Source organism: Rhinatrema bivittatum, chromosome 3 (assembly GCF_901001135.1).
Source record: "Rhinatrema bivittatum chromosome 3, aRhiBiv1.1, whole genome shotgun sequence".
Classification (NCBI taxonomy): Eukaryota; Metazoa; Chordata; class Amphibia; order Gymnophiona; family Rhinatrematidae; genus Rhinatrema; species Rhinatrema bivittatum.
In genome coordinates, this window is record NC_042617.1 from 447,395,507 (window position 1) to 447,419,147 (window position 23,641).

Below are 23,641 nucleotides of genomic sequence, written 5' to 3' on the forward strand. Positions count from 1 at the left end.
CTGGGAGCATTTCTGAGAATGCCACTTTGGCGGATCTAAATTTGTTTCCTGCCCAGAAATTTGCCCTCAAGAACATTCTTCTCATATTCTTGGTATCCATATGTTCCATAGCAGATGTGTCCTTCCGAGTACTCTCTCAAATCCTATCTAAGTGACACGAAAAGTCTGCTACTTTTGCACCAGGTAGGCAAGCAATCAAGCATCTTCTCAGCCATCAGTCTCCATCAGCAGCAGTCCTATCCCTCCCCTCCTGGGTACATGCTACTGGAGACTCATCCTCAGTAGGAGAGCATAACGCATCAGCTGGAATGCAGGTCCCAGCTCTAGGATTACTTCCTGGCACTTTCCTTTCTGGTGATCTTGCTTCTTCAAAGCAACACGGCATTTCTAAGTGGAGATGTCCCTTCCACTCTTGCTTCCAGTAACTGTATTTATTCTCTAAGAGCTGGGAGCTCTTTGCGATGGGTGCACACATATGACCTTTCCCCCAACAGGGACATACATATATGGCATGTTGTGTTCAAGACTAGATAGTCCCCCATCCCACTCCTGGATTGCTGTTTGCATCTTTTTATTGTTAGTAATTAAAGGGAGTGAGAAGTGCTTAACCAAGTACAAGTTCTTTATATTGCTAAACTGTGAAGCATTAGAGATTACTTTTGGAATTAATTAGTAGGGATGCAATACAACTAGCTTCTCGAGGGTTTAATAACTTTCCCTGTAGTCCTACTCTCAGAAACTCACTGTGCTAGGGTCTCACTTTGCTACAGGCGCTCTGCTTGAGTAGAGGGCTCTTTCAGAGAGATTTCAGTGTTATAGTATTAGCTAGACTTAGTCCTTAGGGTGAGGTATGTTTAACTAATTATCCACACACAATGCATAGTTGATTAATAAAAACAACTTTGAATCTGTTAACTATGTCTGTCAGTAAATTGTTTCAGAGATTCATTGCCTGTTCAGTAAAGAAATATTTTCCCATGATCCCTTAGTACCTTTCTCTCTGTAATTTTTTATTATGACTCCTTATCCTTGAATTTTTTTTTTTATGGATAATTTCACTTTGCTGTACTTTTATTAAGGTCTGTCGAATAATTGAAATTTTATATCATGTCTCCCCACCCCTTTTTCCTTCAGCAAATACATTTTGAGTGTCTTATGCCTTTCTTTGTAGGGTTTATATTGCAGACTTTACATCATTTGAGTAGTATTTTTCTAAATCATTTCCATCACTCAGTGATCTTTTGAAAGTATGGCCTCCAGAAATGAACATCGTACTGAAGGTGAGATCTTATAAGTGACCTGTTCAGAGGCAATATTACTTCCTTTTCCTGCTGATTTTTCCAAATCCTTGACCATTTTTCCAGTTATTTCAAGACGTCTTTTGTTTTTTCTACCCCTTTTGGTGTGTCTGCTTGGTTACAAATTTTTGTATCTGCAGGCAAGCATATTTTTCTCCTAAGCTGCTCAGCAATGTCACTAATAAAAGGTATAAAAAAGAAGTGGTCCCAGTATTGAGCCCTGGGGAACAACACTGATCACTTTGCCTTCATCAGAATGGATTTTATTTACCATCACTCTTTTGCCTCTAGTTGCTCAGCCAGTTCCTCAACCAATTAACAATTTTCTGGCCTACTCCCTATATTGACCTGATTGCTTATGAGTCTTCTATGCAGAACAGTGTCGGAAACATCACTGAAAACCAGGTAGGCAACACCTACTGCAGCTCCTTGATCCACTCCTCCTGTCACATCATTAAAGAACTCAGTTTTTTTGTGAGGATCTTCTTTATGTGAAACTGTGTTGTCTGCTGCCCTATATTCTACTTGTTTCAAGGTACAGCGCTATCTTTGCTTAATTTTGCCCATTATTGATATTAGACCAATAGGTGTGTATTTACTTGCTTGCTCCCTCTCCCCACTTTTTTCTAAGAGGACTACATAGACTCTCTTCCAGCCCCTCAGAATTTTCCTTTCTATTCAGGACAAGATGAATAGAGCTGTAAGTGGTGCGCTCAACACCCTTTTAACTCATTTAATATCCTTATATTACTGCCAGAGAGAGGGGAGGGTGTTTCCTTGCTGTTCTATCTGCCTACAAATTTTCTTTCTACAAATTTGCTCTGGAGAGTCAGGCCCATCATCCAGTGAGTAGGGGGTGGGGGTCTAGCCTGGCCCCCCTTTCACGCTCCTATTTCAAGCAGCAGTTGCTGCTGGCGCAGTATTGCCGAAGTGGTGACTCACAAGGGATATACACCCCTTTGAGTACCCCTTCATGTGGCTCCTACAGCGTGGCCAGACTTTTTTCTTTTCTGTTGGGCAACGGGACTGTATACTTATTTGACATTTTACCACGAATGATCCCAAAATGGTTTACAAAAACCTTTATAGTAGGTTACAATAGTATTAAATCAACAAACAATATTGGTTGAGCATCTATATATTTAAAGATAGATTCATAGTTAGGTTACTTTGTTGTTGCTGTAGAAATAGGAATACTGTGATAATTAAGTTGTTGGACAGGAAGACTCTGGTGGGAATATTTGGCTAAAAAGCCATGTTTTAGCTTTTTTCCTGAAGGGTGAGGTAACTGGACTCAAGTGTAGGTATAATGGAAGCATGTTTTGGATCTTTGGTGCGTAAAAATTAAAGGCCCGAAGTTTGGTGCAGGACAGTGTAGCAGAGGCAAGATGAAAATGAGAGCCAAATGGGAAGATCTAAGTTTTCTTTTGGGGGCATAAGGGCACCCTCAACTCACTCTTGCACTTGCACTTAACCTCTTTCCTGGTGCTCAGGAGAACCCAAGCCTGTGAGCTACTCCTGGACTGGATTTTAAAATTTTTATTGAATGTGTGTTGAAGCAAGTGTGAACTAAGTGGGGAGGATTGTTGAACTGAGGGCATATGGGTGTCATGAAAATAAGCTACTAGGGTGGAGAAGAAAAAAGGAGGCTGTCACTTAATATTATGTTAAATGCTCCCTCTCTGGATGAGATAAAGGGTCTGGGGCGTCCCAATAATGCCTTACATGCAGTGTTGGTAAATGTGTGTGCTGTGATGGAAAGATGGCACTTTTTAAAATAAGAACATAACATCAGAAGTGCCATGCTGAGTCAGGCTAAGGTCTGCTGAGTCCAGCATCCTGTCTCGGTACATTTTTTGAGAATGTACTGAGCTTTCTTTTTATAACTGAAATTTGGAGGTGTGAATTCAATGGGGTTTTATTAGTTCCATTGCTCCTGCTGGGATATAGGGGATTTCCTGCAGCCTCTAGGAGATAAACAAGGAGGTGGGAGATTCTGTCTGTAGTGGTGCTGATTCACCAAAGAATCTGCACAGAATCTTTATTACTGAAGTTAGAGAGATAGTACTGAGTCTAGAGCTGTTTTATTAATATATTGTACCCTAATAATGATGGAGAGGCTGCTTAACCTATTAAATCTGGTTAATAATTTGCTGTTTTGCAGCCCTACATGTATATAATCTCTTCCCCCCACACCTTTCTCTCTTCCTCCCCTACTTAAACTTATACCCTCTCCTTCCTTTGCCCCCTTATTATTCTCCCTTGACTCTTTTATAAATAGTAATATTATAACTAATCCATATAATATTATCATTATATATCTATTTATATTTTATAAATTGTTTATTGTTAATGCATTTAACCGTTTTTAATGTAAAGTTTTCTCAGTTGTTTTCTTACTGTTTTATGTAAAACGCAATTGCGGATTTTGTTCTATGTACACCGACGTGATATCTCTGATGAGCGGCGGTATATAAAAACCAATAAATAAATAAATAAATAAAAATAAATAATAATGCTTCACGTCTTTTCTGTCCTAAATTTAGGAGGCTTGAACTTTCATGTGGATGTGTTCTCACAAATGGTTGTGCTGCTGTTGGAGGTTGTGTCATCTTTGTGGTTTTGGCAATTGGTTCAGGGCTCTACACATAAGGCAGAGCCTACCTTGCATCTCTTTTTCTATCCCAGATGAGTTTAGGGATGAGGTTAAAATGGGCTCGCTGACTAAAAGCCCTTGATCAGATCACTTTTTGGTGCATTTTAATTTGACTATTAAGTCTGGACTTTTTCTCAAAATAGAAGAATAGTGAGAAAATCTTGTAACACATATGGATAACTTTTGAATATAAAAGTTTTTGCAGTTTCCTTATCTTGAAAAATGAATTTGGTGGATACGGGAACTGCAAAAATCCTTAAATACCATTTCAGCACTGAAACATAGTAAATTATGCCAGACAAAGATCCAAGTGGTCCATCCAGTCTATCCAGCAAGTTTTTTAGGGTAATGCCTGCTATTCCTACAGGTTATACTCATGCCTTCTGTTAAGGGTAGTATCTGCTGCTCTGTGCAGGTTACCTCATGCAGAAAATTAACACAGATTACCCTTTTTTGTTTTTTAAACTTTTTGTTTATGAACTTTTCAAAATATTACATCCTTGAATACAATACAAAATGTATACTTTGCAAACCACTGACGACAAAAAAGGAAGAAAATGTACAATCCAAAATATACTTCAGTACATCCACCCAAAATAGTCTACAAGAATAATAAGAGGGATTCAATGTACAAAATCCAGAGTAACAATAACCAAGTCTTCAACTTATATACTATAAACATTCTTTTTAACAATAAAATAAATTGACATTCCATTGTTAAATTTCAATAGTACAAATCCAGCAAAGATTGACAGCACTAAAGAAAGGGGGGGGGGGGGTAGACAAGACCAATCAGTTTAACAATTCATAATATAGTACAGCACATAATCATGTGTCATACAAATCCAGAATAAGGAAATTCGAGATAAACCTCACACCAACCCAGCTGAGCAAGAAAAACAAAATTGAAAATCTACCCTTTGATCAAGGGCTTTTGCTCTGGTTGGTCTGGTTTGCACTTTAGGGAGAAATGGACCAATATGTCCAAAACCACCCCCAAATAGCATCATACTGCTTAAGAGAGACTTTAAGAGAGTGTGACAACCTTTCTATGTGAGCCATTTAAAAAACTCGGCTTCCAGTTATCCAGAAGGGGTATTCCAAACGTTATTGAAGGAATCTAACCCCTCACCGAACATCCTGGCCACCCATGCCAACCAATTTTTTTTGCATCCAAAAAGCTACAAAGATACTTGGGTTAAAAAAAAAAAACCAAAAACTTAGAAAACATTTTTGCATATTAAGAAAATATTTACATGGATAGTGCATTATGAAATAAACACCTATAGATAAAACCTCCCATCTTATTTTAAGAAACCACTTCCTATGATCTTTGTTTTCTTACTCACATTTAGAAACAGGTATATCTTCCCACTAGAAATAACCCATGATTACAAAAGTAAAGGCGCTTCATAGAAGCTTTATTTTATACAAACACAAAAGTCGCCAGCAGAGTTGCTGTCTTCATTTCTTCCTCAGGATGAACAAAGAGGATAGATGCCAAACGTCTTGTAAATTCCTTTATTGAAGTGGAGACACACGGATAGCCCGACTCAGGCCGAGTTTCGCCGTTTGGAAACGGCTGCCTCAGGGGCTACAACATAAATAAAGTTGTTAAAACATAATGATAATACATAATTAGAAAAATAATAAAAAAAATGTGTTAAAAACGGTGACATATAGAAAGCGCATTGATGTACAGAAAATAAAAAATATATTCAAAGACACTTAGCTCTCACAAACACTTAAAACTTAAAAACTCACGGTTTGCATAAAAATATAAATAGAGTCAAATCAAATTGACATAAAAGAATCAATATAAAAAATATTAATGATATTACCTTATATATGTTCTCTCTGATTCACAATTAAAATTATCTGTGTGTGGAAGGTCATATAGATGACTATGTGACCAACAACATTATTGGATCTGTAATGGTGCAGAAAGGATGGCAAAGTTATATAGGACATTTTATTCCAAAGATCAAATTAATGAAAAACTGTGTTATATAAAAGGGTGTAACGGACATTAATTCCTTGAATGTTTGAACAATCTTTCTTAAAATGTTTAAAACAATTTTTTAATAGAAATGATAATACTTTTATCCATGTCTAGACAATCAAAAATCTATATTCCTATCAAGTACTATACATATGAATGTGTAGAAAATAATTTAGATAAATGGATTGATTAATTAGTTGAAAAATTAATTTGTATTAACAGAATTGATGGAATGTGTGTGAGTCTTGAATATTTGATTAATTACAAGTGATGCATCATAATGAATGTGAAGTGCTTAATTCAATAAGGGAATTGTAGCTCCAATATCAGTGTGTTCTTAAACCGGATGAACTTAAAACAAACTTAAGATTAACTCAAACCAATTCATTTCTATATTCAAACTACAGTAGTAGATCAGTCAAATCACGATATCAAAATAAATAACACTACTAAAATAGTGAACTCATAAAAATGGGTCACAAGATGTAACTAGTATAAAGATATTATGTGCATAAGTGTGAACAATAGACAATTCATAATATGTGTGATATTGTGTAAGTGCATGTGAAAAGATGACAGTGCACCAGTGTAAAAAATGATAATAAAGAACATCTCTTAATAATGATTAAATTGCGTTGTAAAGCCATATGTGTGGTTGATAATAGATTAGTGTTGCAGTAACATCAGTGTTACAACTAGACATAGCCAATGTGTCTTTACTGATGGACTATGTCATATCGTTTTCTATTAAAAATATGAATGTAACAACATTTTTTTTAAAGCAAGTGTGAGAAAATGTTTTGTTTACTGCACATCAGTGCTAAATCATTAAATAGCCCAAAATCAAATTGAAAAACGCCTGACGACTTATATGAGTATCTATGTGGACACGTTGATGAATGGTCAAACATCTTAAATAAAAAGTAACCGATATTCTATTGATCGATACTGAACTTAAAAATTTTTATTATAATAAAATTAATAATAAATTGGTTTGCCGCATTTAATGTCCCATAAGGCTGAAAATTCTTATGGCTGTATAGATATAGGTATCTATTAGGGCACATTAATGTCGGGTCAAACACCTTAAATGAAAAGTAACTGTACTGAACTGAAGAAACATTTTTTTTTTTAAAATTGTCTATTGTTCACACTTATGCACATATTAATATCTTTATACTAGTTACATCTTGTGACCCATTTTTATGAGTTCACTATTTTAGTAGTGTTATTTATTTTGATATCGTGATTTGACTCATCTACTACTGTAGTTTGAATATAGAAATGAATTGGTTTGAGTTAATCTTAAGTTTGTTTTAAGTTCATCCGGTTTAAGAACACACTGATATTGGAGCTACAATTCCCTTATTGAATTAAGCACTTCACATTCATTATGATGCATCACTTGTAATTAATCAAATATTCAAGACTCACACACATTCCATCAATTCTGTTAATACAAATTAATTTTTCAACTAATTAATCAATCCATTTATCTAAATTATTTTCTACACATTCATATGTATAGTACTTGATAGGAATATAGATTTTTGATTGTCTAGACATGGATAAAAGTATTATCATTTCTATTAAAAATTGTTTTAAACATTTTAAGAAAGATTGTTCAAACATTCAAGGAATTAATGTCCGTTACACCCTTTTATATAACACAGTCTTTCATTAATTTGATCTTTGGAATAAAATGTCCTATATTACTTTGCCATCCTTTCTGCACCATTACAGATCCAATAATGTTGTTGGTCACATAGTCATCTATATGACCTTCCACACACAGATAATTTTAATTGTGAATCAGAGAGAACATATATAAGGTAATATCATTAATATTTTTTATATTGATTCTTTTATGTCAGTTTGATTTGACTCTATTTATATTTTTATGCAAACCGTGAGTTTTTAAGTTTTAAGTGTTTGTGCGAGCTGTCTAAGTGTCTTTGAATATATTTTTTATTTTCTGTACATCAATGCTCTTTCTATATGCCACCGTTTTTAACACATTTTTTTTATTATTTATCTAATTATGTATTATCATTATGTTTTAACAACTTTATTTATGTTGTAGCCCCTGAGGCAGCCGTTTCCAAACGGCGAAACTCGGCCTGAGTCGGGCTATCTGTGTGTCTCCACTTCAATAAAGGAATTTACAAGACGTTTGGCATCTATCCTCTTTGTTCATCCTGACGGCTATTATAGATCGCCTTCCTTTGTGCTTTTTGGTTCATTTCTTCCTCTCCTGGTTTCTCCAATAGTGCAGTTAAATCCAAACCATCCAGAGAACGCTTTCCCCTATTTGATCACCTCTTTGATCCTCCAGTCTCTTCCCTCCCAGAAGTTAGTAGATCTTACTAAGAGGCAGGATAGTGTTCTATCAGATACCACTTAAATCTAAAGGAGAGGAGATAGCTAAATTTCATAAAATGACAATCTTAAATTGAGGCATCTAATTTAGTTTTCCAGATTCTCCAGCTTCCTATTTACAATAATTTTTATCTTGAACCAAAGATGCTTGTATCACAACTGTCTGGTTAAGCTAAGCAGAGATCTTTTCCACCACTTGATCTTGAATGACTAAACTAGCCTCATGCAGCTGATTCCTCACTTCAAGGATGAAAAAACTTGATGTAGGGATGCCAGACAGAACAAATGGTGTCCAACTTCAGGTTTAACCAGAGAGGAGATCTCAGGAGGTTTAAGTCAAATAGAGGAAATAGACAGGGTTACATTAACACTTACCCTGAAAAAGAAACCACCTCATGCACTTATAATCCCCAAGATCGTGACCCAGGACGTGACTCCTCTAAAAATATACTTTTGTGTCCATATTATGGCATTCCATCATCAACTTTATTACTCTGAAATGCTCCCAAGACCATAGTCTCAGGTTCCCCACCCCCCACACTCACGGCGGTATCCAAGTTTCTACCTGTATCATGAGATCTCAGCTGCTCAGTGTCATATCTGAAGGATGGCTGAAGCAGAGTTGACCGGAGGACTGAGGGATACCTCCATTCTGGAGCTTGAGGCCATCCCCTCTGCCTCAGACACTCTTACCAACCTCAGTGAACTGAGCTGGTAATGGATGTTTGACGAGATGTAGAACCATTCAAGGTCAAGGGAGAAGGAATCCCTGAATTTTGCCCTTCCACTTCCTCACCATTGAAGAAGGAAAATAAGCTATTCCCATCAAAACCCACTTTTAGCGTGGCTTTCAAGGTGCAGCCATCTTGATTCCCATTGTTACCCCTTTTTTTTTAATTTCCATCCTGTAGTCACTAGGGGATCCTCTGTGTCATATCCATACCATTTTGAATTCCATTACTAGTCTTCACCACCTCTTCCAGGAGGGTATTCCATGCATCCATTACCCTTTCTGTGATGAAATGTTTCCCCACATTGTTCCTGAGTCTATCCCCTTGGAGTTTCAAATCATGACCCCTAGTTATATAGCTTTCTTTCCACTGAAAAAGGTTTGATTCTTGTGCGCCATTAATATCTTTCAAGTATTTCCTGTACCGCTCCTCTCTTCAGGGTATACATATTTAGTTCCTTCAGTATGTACAGTTCCTAGAAATAAAATCTCTCCCTGGTTTACCCAGGACTGCATGCTATCAAGCAGCAGAAGGGAAGAGCTGGAAGAAAATGATAGTAGAATCCAGCTGATGTAATAGAAACATTTGGAAAACTCCTTCTGGACAGTGGAAGGAGGCTGTTGAAGCCAGAAAAAATGTATTTTTTCAGAGATTCCTAATAAAGTAGAGTAGTGGAGTCTCTCCTTATCTTGGCATGAGGCATCATCGGATTCTTGGTGCAGGAAATCAAAGTGGGCTCCTTCTCCCTCTCTTTCCTCAAGTCCAGGAAAGCTCCCCCTGCAGCACGAGTTCCCTAGATTCACGACACGTTATCAGTTGAACATGGCGTGAAAGCCTGTGGTGCCAGCTGAGATGCTGAGAAGAGCACCTAGATGAAGCAAAGAATCATCTCCTTTGGTGCTAAAGAAAAAACATGTCAGCATTGGGCACTGTTGGACCTGGCCCATCCTTGATTTTGAGGTGGGGGATAGGCTCAGCACAGGTGAGCCTATCCCCCCGCCTCACCATAGAACCAAGCCATCTGTTTTATTCGGACCACATGCTGACCAGGGTGGTGTTCATTTCTGCACATAGCACGCATTCTAGGGTGCACTCAACTCCCTTGACATGGCATGCTAAGGCTCCTACAATGTTGTTGGACTGGAGTGCCTTTGGCGCATAAGTTCAAAATTCTCACTGCTATGGAGAACAGGACTGTGGTGCAGAAGGAGATTGTTACCTGCATGGACTAGAAAATCTGGCACCGGTCAGCAAGAGATGTTTGTGCAACCGGCATTAAGCATCTCAGAGCTGGCTGTTTCCACAGTTAAGAGCCTCTGTGGCTTCGAGCTCCTACTTGGTGCTATTGGCATCAGCAGCCCTTAGTGAGGATGAACTAGTTTTGGGTTTCTGAAGAGGATGCCTCTCAGCCAGTGGGGTTCAGCTATTAGATTTCTTTGCCTTTTTAAGTCCTGAAGACCAGAGAGGGAGGTTAAAACCTGTCTTTGTCCAAGATGGAGGAAATTTTCCCATATAGAAGGGCTGCTCAGAGTCAGAACAAGGATCCATCAAGCCCAGTATCCTGTCTCCACAGTGGCCAGAGCAAGTCACAAGTACCTGGCAAGTACCCAAACATTAAATAAATCCCATGCTACTAATGCTGGCAACGAGCAGCGGCTATTCCATATTGATTAATAGCAATTTATGGACTTCGCCTCCGCCTCCAGGAACTTATCCAAACCCTTTTTAAACCCAGCTACACTAGTTGCCTTAACATCCTCTGACCACAAAATCCAGAACTTAATTGTCCATTGAGTGAAAAGGAATTTTCTCTGATTTTGTTTTAAATGTGCTACTTGCTAACTTCATGGGTGTTCCCTAGTCCTCGTATTATCCGAAAGAGTAAATAACCGTTTCACATTTTCCCATTCATTATAGACTTCTGTCATATTCCCCCTCAGCCATCTCTTCTCCAAGCTGAACAGCACGAATCTCTTTAGCCTCCCCGCTTAAGGGAGCCTTTCTATCCCCATTATTTTGGTCACCCTTCTCTGTATTTTCTCCAGTGCAACTATATCTTTCTTGAGATGTGGTGACCAGAATTGCACACAGTATTCAAGGTACAGTCTAACCATTGAGTGATACAGAAGCATCATGACATCCTCTGTTTTATTTGCCATCCCTTACTAATGATTCCTAACATTCTATTCGCTTTTTTGACCATCACAGCACACTGAGCTGAGGATTTCAATGTAATATCAAATGTGATTCCCAGATCTATTTCCTGGGTGGTAACTCCTAAAATGGAACCTAACAATCGTGTAGCTACAGCATGGATTATTTTTCCTTATATGGAACACCTTGCACTTATACACACTATATTTCATCTGCTATATGGATGCCCAATCTTCAGTCTTGCAAGGTCCTTCTGCAATATATCACAGTCCATTTGTGATTTAACTATTCTCAATAATTTTGTCTCATCTACAAATCTGATCACTTCACTTTGGTCATACCTCTTCCCAGGTCATTTATAAATATATTAAAAAGTACCAGTCCAAGTACAGATCCCTGAGGCACTCCACTACATAGCCTTCTCAAGGACCTTCAAATGAGGATGTGCAGGGTCCAACATTGTGTTGGACCCAGCTTTTTCTGTTCCCGGGGCAGATACTCAGAATTACGACCCAGGACCACCTCCACCTTTTGATCTACCAGTGGCTGCTCCGGCACAGGACTATTTCCTTTAATGGCAAAGGAACAGATGTCCCTCCGGTGGTGGCAGATCCAGCAAAGCACCTCTCCCTTATCCTACTCAGCATCCCACTCTTTCTCTTCCTCTGTCTCTTGTCCAGTATCTCCTTTCTCTTCCCCTTATTCCTTCCCCTGTATCCCCCTCCACTCTCTGCCCTGCATCCCTCTTTTTCCATCCACTGCCATTTGCCCTGGGTCCTCCTCTTTTTCTCCCCTCCCCCCCACATTATTTATCCCATGGCAGCCATATCAAAGTGCTTTTGAAGCTGAGTATCTTCTCTAATCATTACGAGTTTGGTCCCTGGCGTGGACAAGAGCTATGTCGCAACATTGATAGTGTCGGGCTTGACAGCATCCTCTATCCCCACTGGATTTTGAATGGATAAGAGAGTTTAATAACTTCACAAGTTAAGTATTTCAAAATCTCTAGGTTGATTATGTATGATACAGGGATGATTCTAAAATTTTCCTGTATGTTAGTTGAATGTAGGTCTCCCAATTGGTTCCCGTTTCTCCTCTGCAGTGTATCGTAGATCAAATTCCCTCCCTTCCCACCCCTCCCTAAACCACCCCCTACTCCCCTATTAAACCCCCGAAATATCTCCATGTCTTCGTCTCCCCGGCACATGCGCTGGGGGACAGAGGGGGGGCCTTTAACTGTGTGTCGTCCCCACCCTCCCAACAATTTGAAACATAGAACATTTCCAAGAATAGCGAGTTAATCTCCATCATCCATGCATTAATGACTGCAAAGTAATAGTTAAACCTGTTATGCCAGCAATTAGTTGTATAATTCAGGTTGTCTGTGAGAGTTGTTTCCGTTGGTGACACTTGTTGCTCTATTAGATTTTTACCAGCATCAATTAGTACCAAGATAGCGTCGCCTCATTCGACATTGTGGCTACACATTAGTCCTAGAAAAAGATTGTCGTTAACGACTGCCCAGTCTCTTAATGTCCCAGCTCTCTTCATCCCAGTGTATTATGAAGAAAAAAGGAAGAAAAAGGCCAGCCGTCTCCGGCACGATTTTTACCTTACTTTGAGTATCAACTGAGTTCGGTGTGTTGTAATGTGTCCGTTCACCTAATGCAATGTAGAGGACGGTAAAAATGCAAAGAGCTTGGCAGTTCGGTTGATCCCCATGTCATGGGCTTTTCCTGTGGATGTTGACCGACGTATCTGCCATATTAGGTATAGCAGCTCACAACGCGTAGTTCGTGAAGAAAAAAACCGTTATCAGTTACTCATGTCAAAACAGGTAAACTGTCAAATTAAAAATAAAGCCAAGTTTAGAACAAAGAGTCTCCATTCTGAGTGCAATACTCTTTTGGGTACAGAAAGTTTTTAAAGAACTGCAATTGTCCCATCTCTCTTTATCCCAGCTCGGTAGGATTGCGCCTTTTCCACTTCAGAGAAGACAAGAGTTTTGCCCTCATGCCACACACACAATTTTGCAGGGTACTGCAGTTGAAAGCGAATGTTTCTTTTATGTAAACTTAGATTGTAAGCCCTCTGGGGATAGGGAAAATGCCTACAGTACCTGAATGTAAACCGATGTGATATCTCAGATGAATGTCGGTCTATAAAAATAATAAATAAATAAAATAAAAATGTAATTCCATGCAAATAGGGCTGAAGAGTTTTCTCCATTGCACCAGCCGAGAGGAGAAATCCTGAAATATCCAAACATTTGCGGATTGGTATGTGAGTCGCTGCAAAGAGCAGAAGGCTTGCATTATCTGTTGCTTATGGGACCAGTTTAGCACTTTCGCAGCAATAATGCAGGACCGGTTTTCTCCTTTTTTCCCTCCCAGTCTGTGAGCTCTTTCTATTTGGAGCACTCCCGCCAATTCCGGCAACTTCAGGGCCTCCGTTAACCATTTTTCTAGGAAGCCTTCCAAATTCTTATCTTCCACAGATTCGGGAATACCAACAATTCAGATATTACTGCGCCTCGACCTGTTTTCTAAATTGGCAATTTTGTCTTCTTTGATCATTTGATCATTTGAAACTTTTTCAAGCGCAGTGAGTTTCCATGTAAGCGTTAAATTTTCATCTTTTAAGCAGCCTTCCACATTTTCCATTCGGGAGTGTAGTTTGGCGATGGGGTTTTTGAGCTCTAGGAAATGTGAGGAAAGTTCATTGAATCAAACATCGAAGGCACTAACCACAGCATTAGTTACCCGTGTTGTGAGGTCTCCGTTCGCCTCTATGCCTTGTGCAGAGGGTGGCGTCTGCCCGGTACTTGTGGCCATCTTGTCTGGATTGTCCTTAATCTTTTCTTTCTCTCTTTTTCCCCCTTTCAAGGGCATGCTAGTAGTCTATTTTTGCATAAATTTGCATTTATTTATTTATTTAAAATCTTTTCTATACCGTCGTTAAGCGGGTGCCATCACAACGGTTCACAATAAGGCACAAAAAACTATGTTGAGTAAAGTGTCTAGAATTCTAACTTAAACAGGTGCCATCCAAAATACTGTAACATTATATCATAATAAATACTATTTGGTGAGTGTTAGAAGTCAAGTCTAGTCAAGACATATGGTCTTACCTGTTGGTTCATAAAGTGGAGTAGCTTGAGTCCGGGATGCTGGAGATTTTCCTTTATTTTGGGAGGATGGAACCGGGAGCCCAAGCTCAGATGTCTGCTCGGCTTCACCACATCATGTGACCCCCCCCCCCCCCACCTTATTTTAACCAAATTCCAGAGTGTACCAAATTTAAGTGTCAAAACAAACTTGCTACATGCATTCAAACAGTTTTTGAAAAATCTTTTTGAAAACATTTTTTGATGAAGATGTTCCTTTGCTATTAAATATTTATTATTTTTGAGGAATATTTTTTGAAAAATTTTGTATTTTTGCTATTTTTTAATTTACCTGTGGTGATTAATCTCAGAAATTGTTAGCTGTACATACCGGCAATATATATAATATGATTTGAAATTGTAATACAAAGAATCCAAAATTAGATAGCCTGGAAATAAGTAAAAATTGAAGCCCTCTATCATTGACGTGAATAAAATTAATTCACAAACAAGCTGAAAAAAGTACTATTTATAGCATGCTATAAGTAGTAAACTCATACAAAATGTAAACACCTGCAGCAGGAAAATTCTTACTAGGTGTCATGAGTGTAAAAATGTTTTATCTGTTCTCACAAGCTACAGTCAAAACCTGTACCAGTGTCTAGCTAAACAAGTTTACATACAAGAATTCAAAAAAACATTTTCTAAAAGAAATGTATTAAATATATGTACTTGATGACATCAGGTTTTGGTTTCTGGAACACATTTCCCCGAATGTAGGACTGGTGGCATGCACACAATCTTGTGGCTCATGGATTTAGTCTGTTTGCTCTTATCTTCAATGGATTTAACTTAAACAGCAAGAGGAAATGTGGAAAAATGGATTTACACTCACAAAGAGGGGAGTAGCTGGCTTGTTACGGCGGTTACTACCCCAAACCAAATAAGCCTGATGCTTCACCTTCAATGCATATACAGCATAGTTCTCTGCTTCAGCGGCAGGGGAGAAGAAAAAAGGGTTCGCACTCACAAAGTGGGGAGTAGCTGGCTTGTTACGGCGGTTACTACCCCAAACCAATTGTGTCCGATACTTCACTTTTGATGCATATCCAGCATGGCTCTCTGCTTCAACAGCATGGGAGAAGACTGATACATCACGCATTTCCAGCATAGCTCCCTGCTTCAACAGCAGGGGAGAAGAAAAACAACCAATAAGGACTGTATAACATAGTCTGGGTAAAACAAATAAGCATGGGTGTAGCTTGCTTATTGCGGCGGTTACTACCCCTACTACCCCTAACTAATCAAGCTAGATATTTCAATGGTGGGGGTGGAAGGGAAATAGAACCAAGAGCTAAGAGAAACAGATAAGTATGAGAGAAAAAAACGTGTGAAGCTTGCTGGGCAGACTGGATGGGCCGTTTGGTCTTCTTCTGCCGTCATTTCTATGTTTCTATGTTTTCTATATTTGAGAATGTGCTGTGTGTATGTGACAGAGGGCAAGGGAAATGCTGTGTGTGTGAAATAAGACAGTTTGTATGTAGGACAAACAAGATGTGTGTGCATGTTATAGAGGGCAATGAGAATGTGCTGTGTGTGTATGACAGGGCAGTGAGAATGCAGAATGAAAAAGGTGTGTGTGCATGTTACTGAGGGCAGGGAGAGTGCTGTATGCACATGCAAAGTATATGCATCAGAGCATTTTTTTTTTGTTTGGCGCACTGCCATTCTGTCCTTAAAACTGATGCTTCTAAAATATTTTGCATTTTTATCTGCCTTTCCAAAAAGTGCTCAAGGCAGGTTACAGCATTTTTAGAATTCAAGTATAAGACCCTGCCCCAGATAGTTTACAATACAAGTCAGCATCTGAGGCAATGGGAGATAGTGGCTTGTTCCAGGTCACAAGGAGTGTCAGTGGGGGAAGTGGGATTTCAATCCTGGCTTCCCTGGTTTCTCAGCCCAACATTAGGACCCTTTTTTTTTTTTTTTTATCAGTGGTGAAGTCTTCTGTTTACCTTCCCCACAATTAATAATTATTTTATCCTCTTACCTACTTCACAATTAAAAATTGTATTTTCCAGGCATTTTGTGAATACTAACTGGTTTGTTAGATATTCTGAAATGCAAATTCTTGTCACCATTAGGAAATAGAGGGTGTACAAAAAGACAAAATATAAAAAGCTGGCAGTCATCCATAATAGCAAATTTTGTATGATCTCCCACACAGCCCCCCCCATGATTAGTAATATAGCAGCAGTACCAGCTAGCTTCTTCAAAATGTGTACCCATTTCTTGAGTGTCTTGCCTCTTCCTTTGGGTTTTATATCCGAGTCCTTGTGCTCTTTTTGACCCTGCTATATATATTATCTTTATACACCCTGTGAAAAAGATATGCATCTCTTAATATATTTGCAGCCTGTTTTGAAAAATGTTCTACTCTGAGCCTAGTCATATGCCAGTGTGACCCCTGCATGGAGCTTCTGATAGGGATCAGTACAGCCACACCTTAATCTATTTACACTAATAATGCTGGGAGTGGCTAAGTGGGAGGTGCTTTCAAAACCTTGAACACTCTTTTCTGCTCTGGTATGAAAAGAGGTGGGTGGGTAGGTGGGAGGATGATCTTTGTTTACCTGCCACCTGAAGCAGATAAAACATTTTTCCTGCTTCTGCTGTTTTAATGGCACTTAATGAGATTGTTTTAACTTAGTAGGAAAGGGCTCACTTGCCTGCCTTCATTGTAAAGGAAAACTAAAACTTTATGATGTGCTTTATATATTTACCAAGGTTCTTTGTGAAAATATTGATTCTTAGATTTTTTTTTTTTAGGGCAGGACTGTGCTGCAGCATAATTTTAACAGGGTCTTTTTCTGAATTTCCTGCTGCTCCCAAGCTCTGTGAAGCTAAACAATTTGAAAACAAATACAACTTGATCAATGTTAGCAAGTTTTAAATGTAAAAAACACCTGCATATCTCTCATAGTTGTTTAGGTTAATAGATCCTATAAACAGAGAATCCTGAATGTTAGTGTGACATCAGAAGAACTAGAGGTGGTGCTGGCTGTTAATCATATTAATTAAATTTATAACCAGACATTGCAGCTGCAGTTACCTGGAACTAAAGGATTAAGTTACAAGTCTTCCAGACCTATGACTTGTAACTCCAGAAGCCAACAGTAAATGCCTGACTTGTTTACTTGGCTTTGGGCAGAAAGGTAGAATCCAAGCACAAAGTCTAGCATCCAAAAGTTAAGGGTCTTGAATTCAAGGCCTTTGGACTTGTTTATCTTGCATCACATACACAAACACCCTTTGCATACATTGGGCCTTCTTAAATAAAGACTTTTTCAGAAACACAGATTGGGAAAAGTTATTTTTTATATTTTTATCATCAAAACATAAATACATCAAGAAAGAAAAGCTCAATCTTGAAGACAGAAGCAATAACACATTTGCAAATGTGATGAATTTGTGCATAGAATTGCTTTTCCTTATTAGTTCAGATGTGAATCTAGAATGGTGACAAGAATCACAATCGGCAGGGGCAGTTATAACCTGCCTTATTGCATCAGGCTTATTGGGCCTTTTGAATGAAGAAATTATCCTATTTGATGTCTCTTATTTATTATATTTTAATTCGTTTGATGTCAGTTGTTTTTCCTGTTTGTTGTCAGTTGCTCCCAAATGTATTGTTATATCTGTAAACCGGAATGAAGGCAGCCAGCTAAATTCCGGTATATAAAAACTTTTAAATAAATAAAAAAAAAAAAAAAAAGAAATAACACTGGGGTTGAGTGATTGCTCTGGCTTGAGCAGTGCTGTTGCTATCCCAGGGCCTCTGTCACTTGCATCTGTGTAATCCTAGTGAGTCTTCAGAGGGAAAACACTTTGTTTTATCATTGCCTCAACATTTCCAAAAAGGTGAGACGCACATGAGAAATGGCCCTCGAAACACCAAAAAAAAGTAGAGTTGTTTTTTTCCCAAGAAATTGTGCAGCAGGACAGAGAAAACACTAGACATCAGGGGCAGATTGCCCTATCGGGGGATCGGGCATCCCCCGGTGGGCCAGTCACTCTAGTCACGTGGTCTGCCGAGTGCGGCTGTGACAGAGCTACGCTCAGCAGACCACGTGGTATCTCCTGGGCCGGCCTGGGCGGTGAATCCCCAGGCCGGTCGTCATCAGGAATCCGTCCCTGCTAGACACCACACCTGGTTGGGTTCTTTGAGTAAAGTTCTTTATTTTTCTGTTGGTGTCTTGTTCCTATTCAGTGAGAAATGCTGCATTTTCCAGAGTTTATTCTGGGAATCTTATTCCAGAAATCGGCATGCTATTGTGAGAAGATGGATGTAAATTTCACAAGAAGTTCCTACAATGCATTTAATACTGACCTAAAGATCCTAAGATAGAATGGCAAAGTAATTTGCAGGGTCAGTGACTCCCCTAGGCTAGCCACCATTCTATATTTTTTTTAATTAATAAGGGTGGACCGAACAAATGGAATATCTGTCTGCAACCATTTTGGTGTATAATTTAAATTCTGTACCTGAATAAGGAGTTAAATGGTGCATGCTAGTATTTGAAATTGCTTTTCACTTTGTACAGGTTCGTAGAGGATGGCCACATACCGTATGTGAATACATTTCAGCAGTTCCCAGAAGAGTTGAAGTTGTATGGACCTGATGTCAAAATCTTTCAAGTGCAGGTATATATGGCCCACTCATTTTCTCTTTAGCAGTTGAATTAAAAAAAAACCCAACAACTTGTGTTAAAATGAGTAACTGAACAGTGGTTGTGCAGAAAGACTTGGTGGCACTCAGCTGGCATGGTTGCTTGCTTGCTGGTCAGCTGTGGGGCTTGGCCAATCTTTGGTATTTTGCAAGCCGCTTACGTCAGTGCTGATGGCCATAGCTCTTGCTTTGCAGGGTCAGAGTTGTTCTGACCTGAAGAATTTAATGAAACTACTCATTAAGGGTCTATGTTTTAAGTGTTTTTCCCATAGAGACAAAATAGGAAATGCCCTTCAGCACATCAAGCCCTTAGAGTGTCTTGTGCAGACTGAATTAAGGCCACAGTGTTACCAAGTACAATTTTTAAATTAACTGTGTGATTAGATTAATCAAACATTTAGCACTTTTCCCTCTTGATATGCTTTTCCTGTTGAGAAAGAAGTAACTGAAGATTTTACATGCTGCTCAGCCCCTATTTTACCTAACTAGCGGGCCGATACAGTAAGGTGCGGTAGAAAGAGGTGCATTAGGGTCGGGCGCACCCGCGTTTGCCGGTTCGGATCACATACCGCTCGATACTCTATTTAAATGGCATGCAGGCATACTGTATAGGCGCTATACAGCGCCTATACAGTATCCTGGATGCGCTGGTGCCTGTCATTTCAAATGACATTTGAAATGACAGGCACCAGGAAGTGGATCCCAACTTTAACCAAAAGAAAAACTAAAAACCTAAAATCCCCTCCTCCCGACGCAAGGCGCAGGGCGAAAAGCGACTCGACATGTAAAGTATTGTGAATAAGTGTAACCCAAGTTACTCTCTGCCCTCCTCCGGAGGCGCGCACCGCGGCTTCCCTGCCTCCCGGGGGCAGCTGGCGGCAAAAGCGGCTTCCAGCGGCCCCCGCCTGCAAAGACGGATGAACGCACGCCCGAGGTGCACAGGCGCTCAAGCCAGCGAAAGCACATGAACGGGCGTGCGTGACGTCACGCACGCCCGTTCATACGCTTTCGCTGACTTGGGGGCCCGTCAATTTGGGCGCTCAAGCCAGCGACGCGCATGACGTCACGGCGGTCGTTCATACGCTTTCTCTGACTTGGGGGCCGGTCAATTTCGGCGCTGAATTCAGCGAAGCGTATGAGCGTACGCCGTGACGTCACGCACGCCCGTTCATGTGCTTTCGCTGGCTTGAGCGCCCGTGTGCTACGGGCGTGCGTTCATCCGTCTTTGCCGGCGGGGGCCGCTGGAAGCCGCTTTCGCCGCCGGCTGCCCCCGGGAGGCAGGGGAGCTGCGGTGCGTGCCTCGGGAGGGGGGGGAGAGAGTAACTTTGGTTACACTTATTCACAATACTTTACATGTCGAGTCGCTTTTCGCCCTGCGCCTTGCATCGGGAGGAGGGGATTTTAGGTTTTTAGTTTTTCTTTTGGTTAAAGTTGCTTCGGGAGGAGGGGAGAGAGGACTGGGGCTGCCCCGGAGACCAGCACCCATGGATGCGGCCAGGGCAGGTGAGCGGGGGCTGGGGGAAAGTTTGCCGTCTACCCTTACCCCTGCCTCTAACGCAGGGGTAAGGGTAGGCGGTAATTTAGCAGGTTAAAGACGCGGCTAAACTGCAGGTTAAAAAGGCGATAGTCGGGGCACGCGTTACTGAATGGGGGGGGAATAGCTAATCCGATCGTTTACATCTCATATACATGCCGCGGGCGGAAAGGGTTACCCGTTGATTTAAAGAAGCTGTAAGGATGGGTTAAAAGGGATAGTGAATCGCAGGTTGGACTAATGCGGCCAAATTGTGAGTAGAAAGCGGGTTAGAAGCAGGGTAACCGCGGCCGCACTTTACTGTATTGGCCTGTAGGAAAACTGAAGTGCTGCTGTGCTGATTCTCTCTCTCTCTTTTTTCATGCTGCTACCTTTAAAATGTGCAAATATGTCATTGATGAGCAAAACATGTTTGTGGTTATGAAGATTCTTTCAAGTGAGATGCAGCATAGTAAAAAAAAAAACAGAGGTCCACATTTTTCTTAAAAATAAAAAATAAAAAATATGATAGGTGAATAAGCCCAACAGAAGGATATATACAAAGAAACAAGCATGCTGGTGTTTCTGGTTTTCATGCCGTTTTTTGTAAAATAATGTTTGCTTTGCCTTTTGTATGTGAGCAACCTTCATATTGACAAAGGCAGCTGATTTTTTGACTTGCCTCTGGAGGATTTATTTTAATATGTCTGATGTCCCCAAAAACAGCTTACTTGATGAATGTAACACACCAGAATCTGGAATAAACACATAAATGGTGATGAGTGCGCCACCACATTTTTTCCACAGTTGTAACTGCATTGGTCTTGCAAACTGCACTCTGCAGGTTGATGCATTTTATTGGCCCAAATTAAGAATAAGCGTCCTAAAAGTCACTATAAATAAAATAAAAGATCCAAATTTTGTTTGGAGGGTCTCAAAATAATTATACTTAAAATGAAAAATGTATAATAACTGTCTACCCTCTGAAAATCAGAGGGAATCGAGAACAGTTTGCATCAAAAACATTTGTTTAAAATTTTTATTTTAATTTGATTGAAGAGTTCACAAATCCCATAGTCCATACAGTAGGAGTGGTACATACATATAGAATAACTGACTTTAAAAACATAAAGAACCCCTCAAGTCATAAAGACTGACAATATGAAATTAAATATACAACTATTTCCATAAGCAAAACCCCTGTATATATGAAGGTTCTAAAGTGAGACAAGTCTCATTCCTCCCCTTTTAAACATAAACTTGTCTCCACAGAACAGGTAACCAAAACATACAAACTGAACAGATTAAATCCACTTCAAATACTTCAAAATCCCAATTTAGATTTGCGAACATAGAGCTAACTGATCTCCTTTATAAAACTCACTGACCTCCGAATCCCAATCTACAAACTTCAAAAGTAGTTCCCAAATTCATATGACATTCTGATATTCATCTCTCACATAGAAAGTAATGTTTCAAGGTGGAAATTTTCTATATTCTTCTCCAATGAAAGTTTTTTGCTTTGGCATTTCCACTGCTAAGCCAGAGGGTCACTAAGGATATGCCTCTTTAGCCATGAGGAATGAAACCCAAACCAAGCAGTAGGGGTGTGCATTTGTTTGCAACGTATTGGCAATCCGCAACGCATATGCCATATTCGTTGTATTCATGGGGGTCACAAAACATATGGCAAATGCTCACGAATACAAAGTATCACTAACGAATAAATCCCCACCCTCCTGACCCCCCCCAAGACTTGCCAAAAGTCCCTGGTGGTCCAGTGGGGGTCCTGGAGCGATCTCCTGCAATCGGGCTGTCGGCTGCTGGTATTCAAAATGGCGCCGATAGCCTTTGCCCTTACTATGTCAGAGGGGCTATCGGCGCCATTTTGAATACCGGCAGCCGATGGCCCGATTGCAGGAGATCGCTCCAGGACCCCCGCTGGACCACCAGGGACTCTTGGCAAGTCTTGGGGGGGTCAGGAGGGTGGGGGGTTGTAGTAAATTAAATGTAAAGGGTTGGGATGGGGTTTTTTTTGGGAAACGAATACATATGTAACTAATGAATGGATCAGGGTCCCCCGAGAATGGATGCAACGGATTTGGGTCCTGACGAATCCGTCCCTGCTGCACATCCCCACCCAGCAGGCCCAACCGTATCAAAGCAGGGTCAAGAAGAACAAGATGAACCTCAGTAACCTTATGAATCCAAGATATCACTTCTTTTCAATACATCACAATCGGGCCGATACAGTACAGTGCGCTCCGATGGAGCGCACTGTTAACCTGCCATTGGACGCGCGTTTTCCCTTACCCCTTATTCAGTAAGGGGCGGAAAACGCGCATCCAACCCGCCGAACCTAATAGTGCCCTCAACATGCAAATGCATGTTGATGGCCCTATTAGGTATTCCCGCGTGATTCAGTAAGTAAAATGTGCAGGCAAGCTGCACATTTTACTTTCAGAAATTAGCGCCTACCCAAAGGTAGGCGCTAATTTCTTCGGGCACCGGGAAAGTGCACAGAAAAGCAGTAAAAACTGCTTTTCTGTGCACCCTCTGACTTAATATCATGGCAATATTAAGTCAGAGGTCCCAAAGAGTAAAAAAAAAAATTTGAAGTCAGCTGTCTGGTCGAAAACCAGACGCTTATTTTTGCTGGTGACCGGTTTCCGAGCCCGTGGCTGTCAGCGGGCTCGAGAACCGACACCGGCAAAATTGAGTGTCTGTTGTCAAACCCGCTGACAGCCGCCGCTCCGGGCCAAAAGGAGGCGCTAGGGATCCGCTAGTTTCTACCGCCGGGCCTCATTTAAATACTGTATCGGGCGCACAGGCGACAGGCGTTCGCCCGCTCTCATAGAAACATAGAAACATAGAAATGACGGCAGAAGAAGACCAAACGGCCCATCCAGTCTGCCCAGCAAGCCACGCAGTTTATCCATTTCCCCCCCCCCCTTTTTCTCCGTCCCACCCGTCACTATTGGCTTCCAGCACCTTCCAGCCCCAACTCCCTTCCACCCCTCCACCATGCAGAGAGCAGCGCCGTATCCGCATCCCGGTGAACATCCAGCTCAAT

At 40.3% G+C, this 23,641-nt stretch overlaps 1 protein-coding gene across 4 annotated transcripts in view; it reads left to right on the forward strand.

Moving 5' to 3' along the window:
* The window catches only part of TAF1B (TATA-box binding protein associated factor, RNA polymerase I subunit B), a 261,150-nt gene that overhangs the window by 80,554 nt on the left and 156,955 nt on the right, over positions 1-23,641 (forward strand). For all 4 annotated transcript variants that reach the window (XM_029595850.1, XM_029595851.1, XM_029595852.1 and 1 more), the window contains one exon: positions 18,931-19,030. In XM_029595850.1, coding sequence (XP_029451710.1) covers positions 18,931-19,030 — 100 coding nt within the window. The remainder of the gene's footprint in view (positions 1-18,930; positions 19,031-23,641) is intronic.